The sequence below is a fragment of the Octopus sinensis genome, unplaced genomic scaffold (assembly GCF_006345805.1).
Source record: "Octopus sinensis unplaced genomic scaffold, ASM634580v1 Contig20078, whole genome shotgun sequence".
Lineage (NCBI taxonomy): Eukaryota > Metazoa > Mollusca > Cephalopoda > Octopoda > Octopodidae > Octopus > Octopus sinensis.
Window position 1 is genome coordinate 13,234 of NW_021836867.1, and position 15,494 is coordinate 28,727.

The following is a 15,494-nucleotide window of genomic DNA, read 5'->3' on the forward strand; positions in this document are numbered from 1 at the left end:
CCGAGGTCGACTTTGCCTTTCATCCTTTCGGCGTCGATAAATTAAATACCAGTTACGCACTGGGGTCGATGTAATCGACTTAATCCGTTTGTCTGTCCTTGTTTGTCCCCTCTATGTTTGGCCCCTTGTGGGCGATAAAGAAATAAGTATCTTCCGCCGAGGTCGAAAAGGAACAAAATATAGATTCTCAGCCAAATCTATATTTTGTTTTCTTTTCATTTGTGTTGCTCGCTTACGTTCTGGCGTTTGCTGAATTTTCTTGAGAACATTCCTTTCTTAGTCGTAAGACCACAGCGGATCTACTTCTAGCTTAATGGATGTCCACGTAGTGTCATGCTTCTTATATGTAATATAATTTTTCTGAATCTTCAGATTTTAATATGCTAGACCACTGGTTTTAAATTGATATTAATCAAATTAATATTCAATTTTTCAACCTTATTATTTTAAATATATATATATATATATATTATATATATATATATATACATCATACATACATACATAACATGCATACATATATATATATATATATATATAATATATATATATATATATATATATAATTTTAATCCAACGGGAAAACAAAAAAACAACAACAGTGAACAATTACAGTATTATTATTAATAGGCGCTCAGGAAATAGGAAGCAGGAAGGTATGACGTTTCGAGCGGAGCTCTTCGTCGGAAACATAAAGAAAGAAGAGAGAGGAAAGAAAGATCCCAAAGCGGGCAACAGGAGATGGAGAAAAAAACGACTGGTGTTTACGAAGTCCACATGGTGAAAGGCGGAAGTTTACGATAACAAGAGCAAAGTAGGTTTTTAAAGCCAAAAGAGTGGAGACAGGGTTGGTAACGCAACAGATGTGTGTGTATGTGTGAGTGTGTGCGTGTGCGTGTGTGTATGTGTGTGTGAGGCTAGATAAAAAACACAAAATATATGTATGTGTTAGTGTGTGCGTTGTGTGTAGGCGTGTGTGGTAGGGCGAGACAGTAGTAGGCATAGCAGATAGTGGTCGGTAGTAAGAAAATGAAGGAAGGAGGAAGGGAGGGAGGGGAAGGTGGGGGGGCGTATGTAGCGTGCCAGCGTGTGTTGAGTAGTAGAGTGTGGGTGTGTGTGTCCAGGTCGTGGTAGTATTAATGGCGAGTAGATTGAGTGTGTGTAAGAGTAATGTATATATTTAAGCAATGTGTGTGTGTGAGTGGGTGTGTATATGTGTGCGCGCGTGTGTGTAACAAAAAAGGGGGGGTTAAGGAAAAAGGACTCCAGCTGACAGGGAAGATGGAAGAATGGTCCCGCGGAGACGGGCGTGGGAGAAACCAACGACAAGCGATGGCCCCAGGAACGAGCGGGAGGTCCCGTCGGGTCCAAGAGCGAATATACATACTTTATTTAAAGCAGCAGAAAATTCAACAAAATCTGTTACTCTGAGTTTCTCGTTGCCGTTCATCAGACAGTATATATATATATATACGTCTATCTATCTATCTATCTATCTATCTATCTATCTATCCTTCTTTCAGTTTCCGTCAATGAAATCCACTCACATATATATAGATAGATGGATGATAGATAGACAGACGGATTGATTGATAGACAGACAGACAGACAGACAGACAGACAGACAGACAGATAGATAGATAGATAGATAGATAGATAGATAGATAGACGTAGAGTTAAATAAGCGCGCGCATGCGGGTACACACATATAATGATAAGCAAAATGACTCACTGAGAAGGACAGGGGTGTGATTGGGAATGTTACACCGAGGTCGTGATAAAGTAAATGCGGTCTTTTAGATGGCGTGTCATCACAACATCTTATGTTTGGTCGCCGTGATCATGTGTACACACTGCAGCCATACACAGGAGTAAACAAGTAGGTGTTAAAATTCAGGTTCACTTTGATATAGGTTCTCTACTTGACCCCTTTTCGTGTTTTTTTTTGTTTTTTTTTTTTTCTTTTCTGATTTTGATTTTTCGACTACGCTTCTTTAGAAACTTCTCCATTGCTATAAATTTCATACCTGTAGCACGACGATTGACAAGACTAACTATACTACTAATACTACTACTACTACTACTACTATACCACTACTACTACTGCTGCTGCTGCTACTACTACTACTACTACTACCACTACTACTACTTCTACTACTACTACAACTACTACTACTACTACTACTACCACTACCACTACTACAACTACTACTACTACTAATACTACTACTACTACTGCTACTGCTGCTGCTACTACTACTACCACTACTACCACTACTACTACCACTCCTCCTCCTCCTCTTGCTGCTTTTTCTTCTGCTGCTATCACTACTACTATTACTACTGCTACTACTACTACTACTACTACTACTTCTGCTGCTACTACTACCACTACTACCACTACCACTCCTCCTCCTCCTCCTCCTCCTGCTACTGCTGCTGCTACTACTACTACTACTGCTGCCACTACTACTACTACTACTACTATATTACTACTACTACACTGCAACACAACAACAACAATAACAACAGTTATACTGTGACCATTACCTGTATTAACTGACATCACCTAAACGTCACAACACGTCACGTCTTGTTCAACGTTCTTCATTCCTGCCCCCCCCCCTTCCACTCCCTGATACTCTCGTTTTGGATGATTCGCATTTTCCTAAGGAGCACAAACGACCCTGTTTGCATGCCAACGAGTCACGGAGAAATATTATCATGTTGTTCCCATCGCAAGATATATCTGCATCAAGCGCCTTTACACAAACAGGCACACATATGTGCGAGCGCGCATACACAGACACACACACACACAAAACATACACACATATATGTAGTCTCAAGAGTGGCTGTGTGGTAAAAAAATTTGCTTCTCAACCAAATAGCTCCAGGTTCAGTCTCACCAGCTTCAGAATAAGTACTGGGGTCGATTCATATATATATATATATATATATATATATATATATATATAGGGTATATTTATCAAAAGAAAGACAGGATGCAAAGGATTTAGCGCGGTACATATGTTTCTGGCTTATTGGACAGTTTATATTTTGATAATATACCCTATCACCTATTCCATTAACTGCATATACAGGTACTTACAGTTATCAAGTATTTACCCTGAATTTATATATTTACATATATATATATATATATATACACAACATATATACATACACACACACACACACCACACACACACACATATAATATATATATATATATATATATATATATGTAATATATATATATATATATATATATCACGTGATCACGTGACCAACCAGACCATCAGATGTTGCTACACATCGAACGACGCCAGCTTGTTCTGTCATGGTCAATGCAACGAGCACGCGCTACACACCTTCCTTCCAAGCATTGCTGTAAACAGCAGAAGTGAGCTAGAACATTAAGATTTAGTGCACACGCACAGCATAGATCAAGGTCAATCTGTGCCTAGCAGTTTCACTCTGCGTACATCAGCTTCGTTACTATGGCAACAGTCGTATGCTTATTGATTAGACTACGCAAGTATATATAATTTTTACCGACATCCTCACAGCGGAAAGGATCAGGACAAATACATTGTTTTTTGCAGTTTATCGCTTCATAACTACAACAATAATAAACCTTTTTACTATAGGCACGAGGCTTCAATATATATATATATATATATATATATATATATATATATATATACGACGAGCTTCTTTCAGTTTCCGTCAACCAGATCCACTCAGAAGGCTTTGGTTGGCCCGATGCTATAGTAGAAATCACTTGCCCATGGTGCCAGGCAGTGAGACTGAACTCGGAACCATGTAGCTGGTAAGCAAGCTACTTACCACACAGCCACTCTTTAAAATATAATTAAGGGCACAAATGGCAAAGTGTAAACTTTTTGTCCTTTATCTATATGAAAATCTGAGGAATAAAATTCGTATATACCTTGAGATATATTCGAATGTGTAACAAGAAAACAATAAAAATTATTTAAAAAATTGTGCTTCTCCATGTATTCAGGTATGTTTCTGCAATTTTTTGTTAAATAAATAAATAAGGCGAAAGAAATATATACAAGAGTAGAAAAAAAAGAACAAAAAAATCAGTGTTTTTATTCATTTTTAATACGTTCTAGCGAATGCGAATGGAAATATATGCTCGGTGGTGCATTTCGCCACGAGCGATCAGAAACACACGTTCAGATCTGCCAGAAAATATTAAGAATGAATAGATGTATCACTGTTTGGATTCTGTTGTGCATGCACCCCACGATCGCTATTAATATTTTTATTAAACGAAACAAAATAACCAGTAGGTTTTCGACCAATGAAATTAAACATTAAAAAAAATCATATACTCATTATACATACACAGACATCATACACGCATGCATACAAATATATATATATATATATATAAACATACATGCATGCATACGTGCATGCATGCTTGTATGTGTGTGTATATGTATATATATTTTCTCTCCTCTTTTTCTCTCCTTGTTTCTCTCCTTGGTTTTTTCTCTCTTTTTTTTCTTCTCCTTCTTTCTTTCTGTGTCCCTTTCTGTAGAAGAGCGTAGGCTCGAAACGTAAAAGACTTTTTCAATTACTGAGCGTTATACTAATACATCCGTTTGTTGTTTACACCGCCCGTCTTCGTCTTTTGTTTTTTTCGTGAGCTCTCTACATACAAACATACATACATACATACATACGTGTATGCATGCATGTGTGTATGTGTGTATATATATATATATATATGCATGCATACATACATGCAAACATATTTACACATACACACACGCATGCACATATGATTACCCATACAGACATATTTACATATATATATATTGGGGAAAAGAGTAGCACCTGGAGGAAAAAATACTCATTATGTAAAGTATATAGTGCGAATTATATGTATTCATTATTAGATAAATTTAAGGCAGAGAGATGGGAGAATCGTTTACACGTCGGGCGAATGCTCGGCTGCATTTCGCCTATGATTATATTCTGAGTTCAAATATCATCGAAGTCGATTTTGCCTTTCCTGCCAACGCACGTAACTCTCGGACTTAGAGTCACTCTGTTGTTTCTGCTAAATATTAACTAGACACACACACACACGTGTGTGTGTGTGCGTGTGCGTGTGTGTTCCACCACCGCCTGACAAAACGATGCTGGTGTGTTTACGTCCCCATATCCTAGCGGTCCGGCAAAACAGACCAGCTTTAAAAAAGTAAGTTCCGGGATCAAATCATTTAAACAAAAATATTAACAACTACGCACACAAAGACACACAACACACACACACAAACACACATACATGTATGTGTGTGTGTGGTCTGCGTTTGTGTCCCACCACCACCTGACAAAACGATGCTGGTGGTGTGTTTACGTCCCCATATCCTAGCGGTCCGGCAAAACAGACCAGCTTTAAAAAAGTAAGTTCCGGGATCAAATCATTTAAACAAAAATATTAACAACTACGCACACACAGACACACACAACACAACACACACACACACACACACACACACACACATACATGTATGTGTGTGGGGTCTGCGTTTGTGTCCCACCACCGCCTGACAAAAAACGATGCTGGTGTGTTTACGTCCCCATATCCTAGCGGTCCGGCAAAACAGACCAGCTTTAAAAAAGTAAGTTCCGGGATCAAATCATTTAAACAAAAATATTAACAACTACGCACACACAGACACACACACACACACACACACACACACACACACACACACACATACATAATGTATGTGTGTGTGTGTGTCTGCGTTTGTGTCCCACCACCGCCTGACAAAACGATGCTGGTGTGTTTACGTCCCCATATCCTAGCGGTCCGGCAAAACAGACCAGCTTTAAAAAAGTAAGTTCCGGGATCAAATCATTTAAACAAAAATATTAACAACTACGCACACAACAGACACACACACCACACACACACACATACATGTATGTGTGTGTGTGTGTCTGCGTTTGTGTCCCACCACCGCCTGACAAAACGATGCTGGTGTGTTTACGTCCCCATATCCTAGCGGTCCGGCAAAACAGACCAGCTTTAAAAAAGTAAGTTCCGGGATCAAATCATTTAAACAAAAATATTAACAACTACGCACACAACAGACACACACACCACACACACACACATACATGTATGTGTGTGTGTGTGTCTGCGTTTGTGTCCCACCACCGCCTGACAAAACGATGCTGGTGTGTTTACGTCCCCATATCCTAGCGGTCCGGCAAAACAGACCAGCTTTAAAAAAGTAAGTTCCGGGATCAAATCATTTAAACAAAAATATTAACAACTACGCACACACAGACACACACACACACACACACACACACACCAACACACACACACACATACATGTATGTGTGTGTGTGTGTCTGCGTTTGTGTTCCACCACCGCCTGACAAAACGATGCTGGTGTGTTTACGTCCCCATATCCTAGCGGTTCGGCAAAACAGACCAGCTTTAAAAAAGTAAGTTCCGGGATCAAATCATTTAACACAAAACCTTTGAAGTCCGTGCCCCAGCATGGCCACGGTCTAATGCCTGAAACTATTAAGATAAAAGATCCATTGTACGGTCCTAACGTTTCTAATCAGCACTTTAATTTGAGGAGTTTGTGTGAAAGAAGGATATAAAATCTAAATGTAATTCGGTTAATATTGTAACAGATACAGCATAAAAATAAAGCAACTCAACTCGGCAAACACTTCCCTGTTCAACTACTCCTCTTACAACATCTTAAGTTTCGTAAATCCAAGATGACACTCTTCGTATACTCTTTAAATTTTGTCTGTTTTGTCGCATCGGATAGCAGAGTTTTTATTTTGACTTTGAATCAATAATCTTCTTGACCGACTAACATTAGCATTTCTATTGCTTCGTTAACCTTACTATTCTGAGATGTTTATACAAAACATTATCCACCGTACTTTAAATGCCGATTATATACTACTACTACTACTACTACTACTACCACCACTATTACTTAATAATAATAATAATAATAATAATAATAATAATAATAATTTCTACTGGAAGCGCAAGGCCTCAAATTTTGGAGAAGGGATATAAGTCGATAACATCGACCCCAATTCGTAACTGGTACTGAATTTATCGATCCCGAAAGGATGAAAGGCAAAGTCGACCTCGGCGGAATTAGAACTCAGAACGTTGCAACGGGCGAAATACCTATTTCTTTACTACCCACAAGGGGCTCAAGACAGAGGAGACAAACAAGAACAGACAAAAGGATTAAGTCGATTATATCGACCCCAGTGCGTAACTGGTACTTAATTTATCGACCCCGAAAGGTTGAAAGGCAAAGTCGACCTCGGCGGAATTTGAGCTCAGAACGTAACGGCAGACGAAATACGACTACGCATTTCGCCCGGCGTGCTAACGTTTCTGCCAGCTCGCCGCAATAATAATAATAATATAATAATAATAATGATATTAATAATAATAATAATAATAATAATAATAATGATATTAATAATAATAATAATAATAATAATAATGATATTAATAATAATAATAATAATAATAATAATGATATTAATAATAATAATAATAATAATAATAATAATAATGATATTAATAATAATAATAATAATAATAATAATAATCCTTTCTACTATAGGCACAAGGCATGGAATTTTGGGGGAAAGGGCGAGTCGATTACATCGATCCCAGTCTTTCACTGGCGTTTATTTCATCGACCCCGAAGGGATGAAAAGCAAAGTCGTCCTCGGTGGAACTTGAACTCAGAACGGCAAAACGGACGATATCCTGCTAAGCATTATGCTTAGCGCCCTAATAATTCTGCCAAATTGCCGCCTTACACATACCAGATATTGGTTTCAAATTTTGGCGAAATTTTATTCAGAACGTAAAGACAGACAAAATGCATTTTGTCCGAAATGCATTTTGTCACGATTCAGCCAGTACGTCGTCTTAATAATCCTTTTTATTATCAGACATAAAACCTGAAATTTCGGAGAGTGGAGAGCCCTAGTACTTATTTCATCGATCCGTTGACAAACAACGGCAGTACTTTTATTCAACTGAATACACGTCATTGATTGGTTGAAACTAGCGAAATACGACAACTTTAACACGAAATAACTTTGAAAATATAAAATTTTCTCAACAACACTAAGAGTAAAAGATATTTTATATGACACATTCTACCAGTGTCCGAAGTTTGAAAGTGTTTGGTTACAAAAAATTAATTTCTCGATCTACCGTTCAAAGATGAGAATGACGAAACTGATGTCTTTAGGAATTTTTCCATTTTGCTTTTGTTTTGATTTTTTTTTTCTCATTTTCGTTTCTTTATATTAGTTCAAATCCTACCATGGCCACTACTTGAGTGGTAGGTTTAATCTCCCACTCAGTTTAACAGCATCACCATCTGGCACCCTGGGTGTCTTTAGCGAAGACTTCTGTATTGCAAACATTTGGGCTAGGTTACGGTTTGAAGATACCTTCCTCATTCCTTCCCATTAAGCCCATAAAGGAGCTCGGACACAGCTTCCCTCATTGAGTGTAAGATAAGGGCTTGGACACAGCTTTCCTCATTGAGTACAAGATAAAAAGAAAACAAGTCAACGAAAATTATATTTATAGATGAGCTGGAAAGCGGCGAGCTGGCAGACACGTTAGCACGCCGGGCGAAATGCTTAGCGGTATTTCGTTTGTCGTTACGTTCTGAGTTCAAATTCCGCCGAGGTCGACTTTGCCTTTCATCCTTTTGGAGTCGATAAATTAAGTACCAGTTTCGCACTGGGGTCGGTGTAATCGACTTAATCCGTTTGTCTGTCCTTGTTTGTCCCCTCTGTGTTTAGCCCCTTGTGGGTAGTAAAGAAATAGGTTATTTGGCGGCGAGCTGGCAGAAACGTTAGCACGCCGGGCGAAATGCTTAACGGTATTTCGTCTGCCGTCACGTTCTGAGTTCAAATTCCGCCGAGGTCGACTTTACCTTTCATCCTTTCGGGGTCGATAAATTAAGTACCAGTTACGCACTGGGTCGATGTAATCGACTTAATACCTATGTCTGTCCTTGTTTTTCCCCTCTATCTTTAGCCCTTTGTGGGTAATAAAGAAATAGATATTGTAGTTATTTATATTAATTTATTCTTAATTGCTGGTCTGTTGCCTAAGTAAAAACCTTTAATTCTCAATTCGCAGATAAGGCACCTAGCTTGGAGATCAGGGTGTTTCCCCTGGTCAAGCCGCTACATCTCCACATTGATAGATCGCAGCTCAGGTTCTACGGTCAAGTGGTTAGGGTGTCGTAGGAGAGGATCGCAAGATAGATTCAAGCCGAACCAACCGGCAGGAACCTTCTGGTAGATCGGTAGACTACGAGCGAGGTAGTTGAAAAATATCCATTCTCTTCGTTGATCACGCTCGGGAATCCAGCAAGAGAGCTTTCATGACTGTTGCATTAAGTAGGATACTATGGAGGTTGTGTCCGAGGGCTCTTACCCTCCCGCAAAACTCTCACAAGAATAGTGGGGGAAGGGCAGAAATGGATGGTGGGATGAATTCATTGCAAAACAATAAACCCCTCAAAATTTCGAAGTAACGGATAAAGTACAAGCACTTAAGGCGGCCAGCTGGCAGAAACGTTAGCGCACCGGGCGAAATGCTTAGCGGTATTTCGTCTGTCGCTACGTTCTGAGTTCAAATTCCGCCGAGGTCGACTTTGCCTTTCATCATTTCGGGGTCGATAAATTAAGTGTGCGCGCGCGCATGTGTTGAATAAAATATGTATGTGAGTCAGTCAATAAGTTAACTTTTTGAAAATAAAAATAAATCAATGGGATCCGACATAAAAAAAAGGGAAAAAAGATACGATGAAGTTGTCGTTTACGAATTTTAAGCATGGCGAATATTAATTATTGTTTTCTACTCCAGGCACAATGCCCGAAATTTCGGGGGAAGGGGCCCAATCGATTAGATCGACCTCAGAACGCAACTGGTACTTAATTTAACGACCGTGAAATGATGAAAGGTAAAGTCAACCTCGGTTGTGTGATAAGAAGCTTGTTTCCCAATTACATAGTACTAGGTTCAGTCCTACTGCGTGACACATTGGGCAAGTGTCTTCTACTATAGTCTCGGGTCAACCAAAGCCTTGTGAGTGAATTTGGTAGACGGAAACTGAAAGAAGCTCATCGTATATATGTGTGTATGTGTGTGTGTTTGTCCGCCCCCACCCATCTGTTTTTTTTATTGCCCACAAGGGGTTAAACATAGAGGGGACAAACAGGGACAGACAAACGGATTAAGTCGATTACATCGACCCCAGTGCGTAACTGGTACTGAATTTATCGACCCCAAAAGGATGAAAGGCAAAGTCGACCTAGGCGGAATTTGAACTCAGAACGTAACGGCAGACGAAATACTGCTAAACATTTTGCCCGGCGTGCGAACGATTCTGCCAGCTATCCGCCCTCCCCCATCACCACTCGAAAACCGGTGTTGGTGTGTTTACGTCCCGGTAACTTAGCTGTTAGGCAAAAATGATCGATAGAATAAGTACCGGGCTTAAAAAAAAAATAAGTACTTAGTGACTCCGCCGAGGTTGACTTTGCTTTTCATCCTTTCGTGGGGTGGGGGGTCAATGAAATGATACCAGTTGAATACTGGTGTCGATGTAATCGACTTATAACCCCCTCCTGTGAAATTACTGGCTTTGTGCCAAAATTGGAAACCAATAAATTATATACTCAGTGATAAATATAAAGGGATACATGTATTCTTCATAAACTATAGGGTTTGCGGTGGATCTCTTTGTTTCCATTTGTTTATTTTGTTGTACTCTGTCGACCAAGAAATAAAGAGGTTACTAAGAATGTGTTTATAGTGTCGCGATCCAGAAACTCCTCTTACCCCAGACCGTGAACCGCTGAAAAGCCCCCATAGGGAGAGGATTTTTACACACATCACGTGCTTCGGCCGAGATGTTTTATAATTGTCAGCAGCTGACCTCGTCGCAGAATGAGCGACCCACCCGCTTCCTTCTTTCTGTTTACAATCGTTAGAGTAAAATATCAAGGGAATGAAATTTCGACACCTTCGTTTGGAATTAGATTTGATGAACAACTGCGAAGATGAAAACCGTTTTCCCCTTGTCTTTCTCTCTCTCTCCCTCCTCACTCTCTCTCCGTAGCACACCGTACGCCTGTACAGGCAATATCAATTCGACGTAAAGTGGGGCGAGCTGGCCGAAACGTTAGCACGCCGGACGAAATGCGTAGCCGTATTTCGTCGGCCGTTACGTTCTGAGTTCAAATTCCGCCGAGGTCGACTTTGCCTTTCATACTTTCGGGGTAGATAAATTTAGTACCAGTCGCGCACTGGGTCGATGTAATCGACTTAATCCCTTTGTCAATCCTTGTTTGGCCCCTTCTGTTTAGCCCCTTATGGGCAATAAAGAAATAAGAAACGTTAGCACGCCGTGCGAAATGCTTAGCGATATTTTGTCTACCGTTACATTCTGAGTTCAAACTCCGCTGAGGTCGACCTTGCCTTTCATCCTTTCAGATGTACCAGTTTCGCACTGGGGTCGATGTAATCGACTTAATCCTTTTGTTTGTCCTCTCTATGTCTAGCCCCTCCCCTGTGAGCAATAAAGAAACAAATTTGACGTAAATGCGGCGAGCTGGCAGAATCGTTAGCACGCCGGGCGAAATGCGTAGCCGTATTTCGTCGGCCGTTACGTTCTGAGTTCAATTTCCGCCAAGGTCGACTTTGCCTTTCATACTTTCGGGGTAGATAAATTTAGTACCAGTCGCGCACTGGGTCGATGTATTTGACTTAATCCCTTTGTCTGTCCTTGTTTGCCCCCTCTGTTTAGCCCCTTGTGGGCAATAAAGAAATAAGAAACGTTAGCACGCCGTGCGAAATGCTTAGCGATATTTTGTCTGCCGTTACATTCTGAGTTCAAACTCCACCGAGGTCGACCTTGCCTTTCATCCTTTCAGATGTACCAGTTTCGCACTGGGGTCGATGTAATCGACTTAATCCTTTTGTTTGTTCCCTCTATGTTTAGCCCCTCCCCAGTGGGTAATAAAGAAATGAATTTGACGTAAATGCGGAGAGCCGGCAGAAACGTTAGCGGTATTTCGTCTGTCTTTACATTCTAATCAACTTATATGGCCGAAATGCTTCTTGATTAGCAAATAACGTACATTGGGAAAAGAATTAATGTTACGACTTCTATATTTTTTCTACAACCAGATACATATATGACAAGATGAACGCCATTTAATCGTGCTTATATCGGCTGCTTATTACAAGAACACACTCCGGTAATTTCCTACAAATTAGGACAATTAATTCACCAGATCAATCTTATAAAACGTAAAAGGATAGAACAGTACACAGAACTTAAGATATTTAATAGTAGTGAAGTGTTTAGTCGCAGGTCAATTCTGACTGAGTAGTCTTATAAATATTAACTTTTTAGGTTTGTGTCCTTCCTGTCAAGATCGATGTGTAAGGATTTGAAGTTAACTCAGTTCTGATGTGTATATATAATACCTATATAGAGTGAGATAAACTGAGGTGTCAAGAATTAATAAAATGTAATGGCTTTGGAGGGAAACAGCGCTGCAGAGAAATGGTCAACTGTAAAATTGTGCTGTAGCTGAAAGTCCCAATATAATTATAGACTGGGTTAGCTGTCGATCTCTGCGGTTTTGTACAAGCAAAGTAAGCAAAAACCAGCAGTGGCTAACGAAGAACGAGCGAAGAAATAAAGTAGCTCAAAGAAGCTAGAAATTGCAGCAAACTCAAATCGCAAAAGAAAGAAGGACACATTTGATAATGTTGCATTAGAGACAACATACGTGAAAGACGAGATGGTGACGTTTAAAACAAAGATCAATTTACAACGCAAATCTATTTCAGATTTAAAGAGGCTAAAGGTTGTGTAGAATTAAATCTTTTCTGTGTATAAACAGAAAAACTACAGCCAGAAATGACTTGTTCTTCCGTATCAGACGTTATAAGCTACATAAGCAAAATTAATAACACGGTATAAAAGATTGAATGTTTATTTATACAAAAAAAAAAAATGGCTGTCAGCAAAATTAAAATATGAAATGACACCTAACTTCGAAGAATTTTCTATAAAAACCTAAATTTTTCTAAGGAACGTTTGTAGCTTGCAACAGAAATTTCTGTACACTGCATTATACTGAAATCAAACAAAAGATTTTATAAGGAGTACGATTAATCGTTTATGAGCGAACTGATATGCATACATATATACATATATATATATTTCTTTACTACCCACAAGGGGCTAAACACAGAGGGGACAAACAAGGACAGACAAACGGAATAAGTTGATTAGATCGACCCCGTGCGTAACTGGTACTTAATTTATCGACCCCGAAAGGATGAAAGGCAAAGTCGACCTTGGCGAAATTTGAACTCAGTACGTAACGGCAGACGAAATACGGCTACGTATTTCACCCGGCGTGCTAACGTTTCTGCCAGCTCGCCGCCTTATATACATACATATATATCAGTTGATTCGACAATAAAAACAGTATTGATGTGATTGTTAACTGGAGTATTCTGCTTACGTTATTTTACAATAGGATGGGAGACAATATTTAGCAATAATTCAGGATTGTTTATACAAGTTTCTTTGAAATATCTGGAGCAAAGCGATCAGTTGGCCTTAATAAACATAGGAATAGGAGATCCCCTTCGGTCATGATTGCACCTAGAAAGTTACCCTCCGTGGCATAAGCCCGGGCAAGGTTGTTTGTGGAAGACCAGCTGTAGCCGATGCATACCGGCATCCCCTCTCCATACCACTGATGTTATCCAAGGATAACAAGGCAAAGGGGCCGATACAGCTTGGCACCAGTGACGTCGCAACTCATTTCTACAGCTGAGTTAATTGGAGCAACGTGAAATAAAGTGTCTTGCTCAAGAACACAACACACAGCCCGGTCCGAGAATCGAACTCACAACCTCACGATCGTAAGCTCTACGCTCTAACCACTGAGTCATGCACCTTCACATAATAAACTTAAAAGGTAATGAATAAATATTCGTCGCATCAAATACCATTCAAATTGGTTAATTTTTTTTTTTTTTCACTGAAATAATAGGATTATTATTACAGTTCTTCTTTACAACATTTGAGTAAAAACGATACGTATTGCCATAGTTATCGTGAAATCTGTTTTCGAATATATTTGTAATACTGTGTTGGAAAAGTATGTTTATGAGATGAAATAGAATTATCAGCCTCTATTTTACAACTTTTAATATTGTCAGTCACTTTTGAATGCTTGTTTGATTCCTATATTCAGAATTGAGTTTGTGTCAACGAACTATTTATAAAAACAACTCGTCAATATGGCATGAATAGTTTGCGGGTTTTAATAAAAATTATAAATAAACACATTTAATATGCTCAGCTTTGATGAGTAGTCGAAGATTCTCAGCTGTCGTCTGTCGAAACCTCGGTGGTCATCTTCCAGTTGTCGACTCTACGCTCGACGATCTCTCGTCTGGCGATTCCTCGACCAGCAATTCCACGACCGGCAATTCCTCGTCCGGCAATATCAAGTCCGGCATTTCCTCGTTCGACGATTCTTCGTCCACCAATACCAAGTTCGGTATTTCCTCGTCCGACGATTCCAAGTCCGGCAATTCATCGTTCGGCAATATCAAGTCCGGCAATTCATCGTTCGGCAATATCAAGTCCGGCAATATCAAGTCCGGCATTTCCTCATCCGACGATTCCACGTCCGACGATTCCTCGTCCGACAATTCCAAGTTCGGCGATTCTTCGTCCGGCAATTCCAAGTCCGGCAATTCCACGAACGGCAATTGCACAGTCGGCAATTGTACGACCGGCAATTCCCCGACCGGCACTTCCAATGCTGGAAATTCCAAGTCCGGCAAATCCACGACCGACTCATCCACGACCGGCAACTCTAAGTCCGGAACTTCCGCGTCTGCTGATTCTCTTTTGTCACTAGAAGGTTCCTGAGGTTGTACACTGTAAGAGGTTTCTCCATGTTCAGCCTGATGTAAATCCTGTTCTCTATTTGTATTGTGAAGCTCCTCCCTCACCGACGTGCTGGGCACATAATCATTTGCCAGCGAGTCACCGTGCCATGCGCTTGCTAACGGGCGGTAGTCGTATGTGCTTAACATCGGGTCGTCATGATGCAACTCGCTTGTCGACGTACTGCAAGACGGCCTGTTTATTGACAAACAGGCCGACTGTCCACTTGTTGGTGATTTTTGAGAATGCATACTTCCTATCATGTACGACTCGCCGCATGCCCAACAGGATCTGGACTGATTATTTTCGCTTGCTGCAGAACAGGTATGTGGTGCTCCACGAACAGAACTTGTTGGACTGAGACAGTGTAATCTGTTTCTTGGCTGCATGTGATGAAACCTATTT

At 40.0% G+C, this 15,494-nt stretch overlaps 1 protein-coding gene across 1 annotated transcript; it reads left to right on the plus strand.

Annotated features, from left to right (window-relative positions):
* Window positions 1-14,160: 14,160 nt before the first annotated feature.
* On the plus strand, window positions 14,161-15,133 carry LOC118762059 (secreted protein C-like). Its single transcript, XM_036500300.1, has one exon. It carries the CDS (start codon window positions 14,499-14,501, stop codon window positions 15,069-15,071), a length of 573 nt encoding a protein of 190 aa, XP_036356193.1. The 5' UTR covers window positions 14,161-14,498; the 3' UTR covers window positions 15,072-15,133.
* Window positions 15,134-15,494: the final 361 nt, after the last annotated feature.

Excerpts from the sequence above, each read along its gene's own strand:
- LOC118762059 (XM_036500300.1), top strand. The coding sequence starts at position 14,499 with ATGAGTAGTCGAAGATTCTCAGCTGTCGTCTGTCGAAACCTCGGTGGT.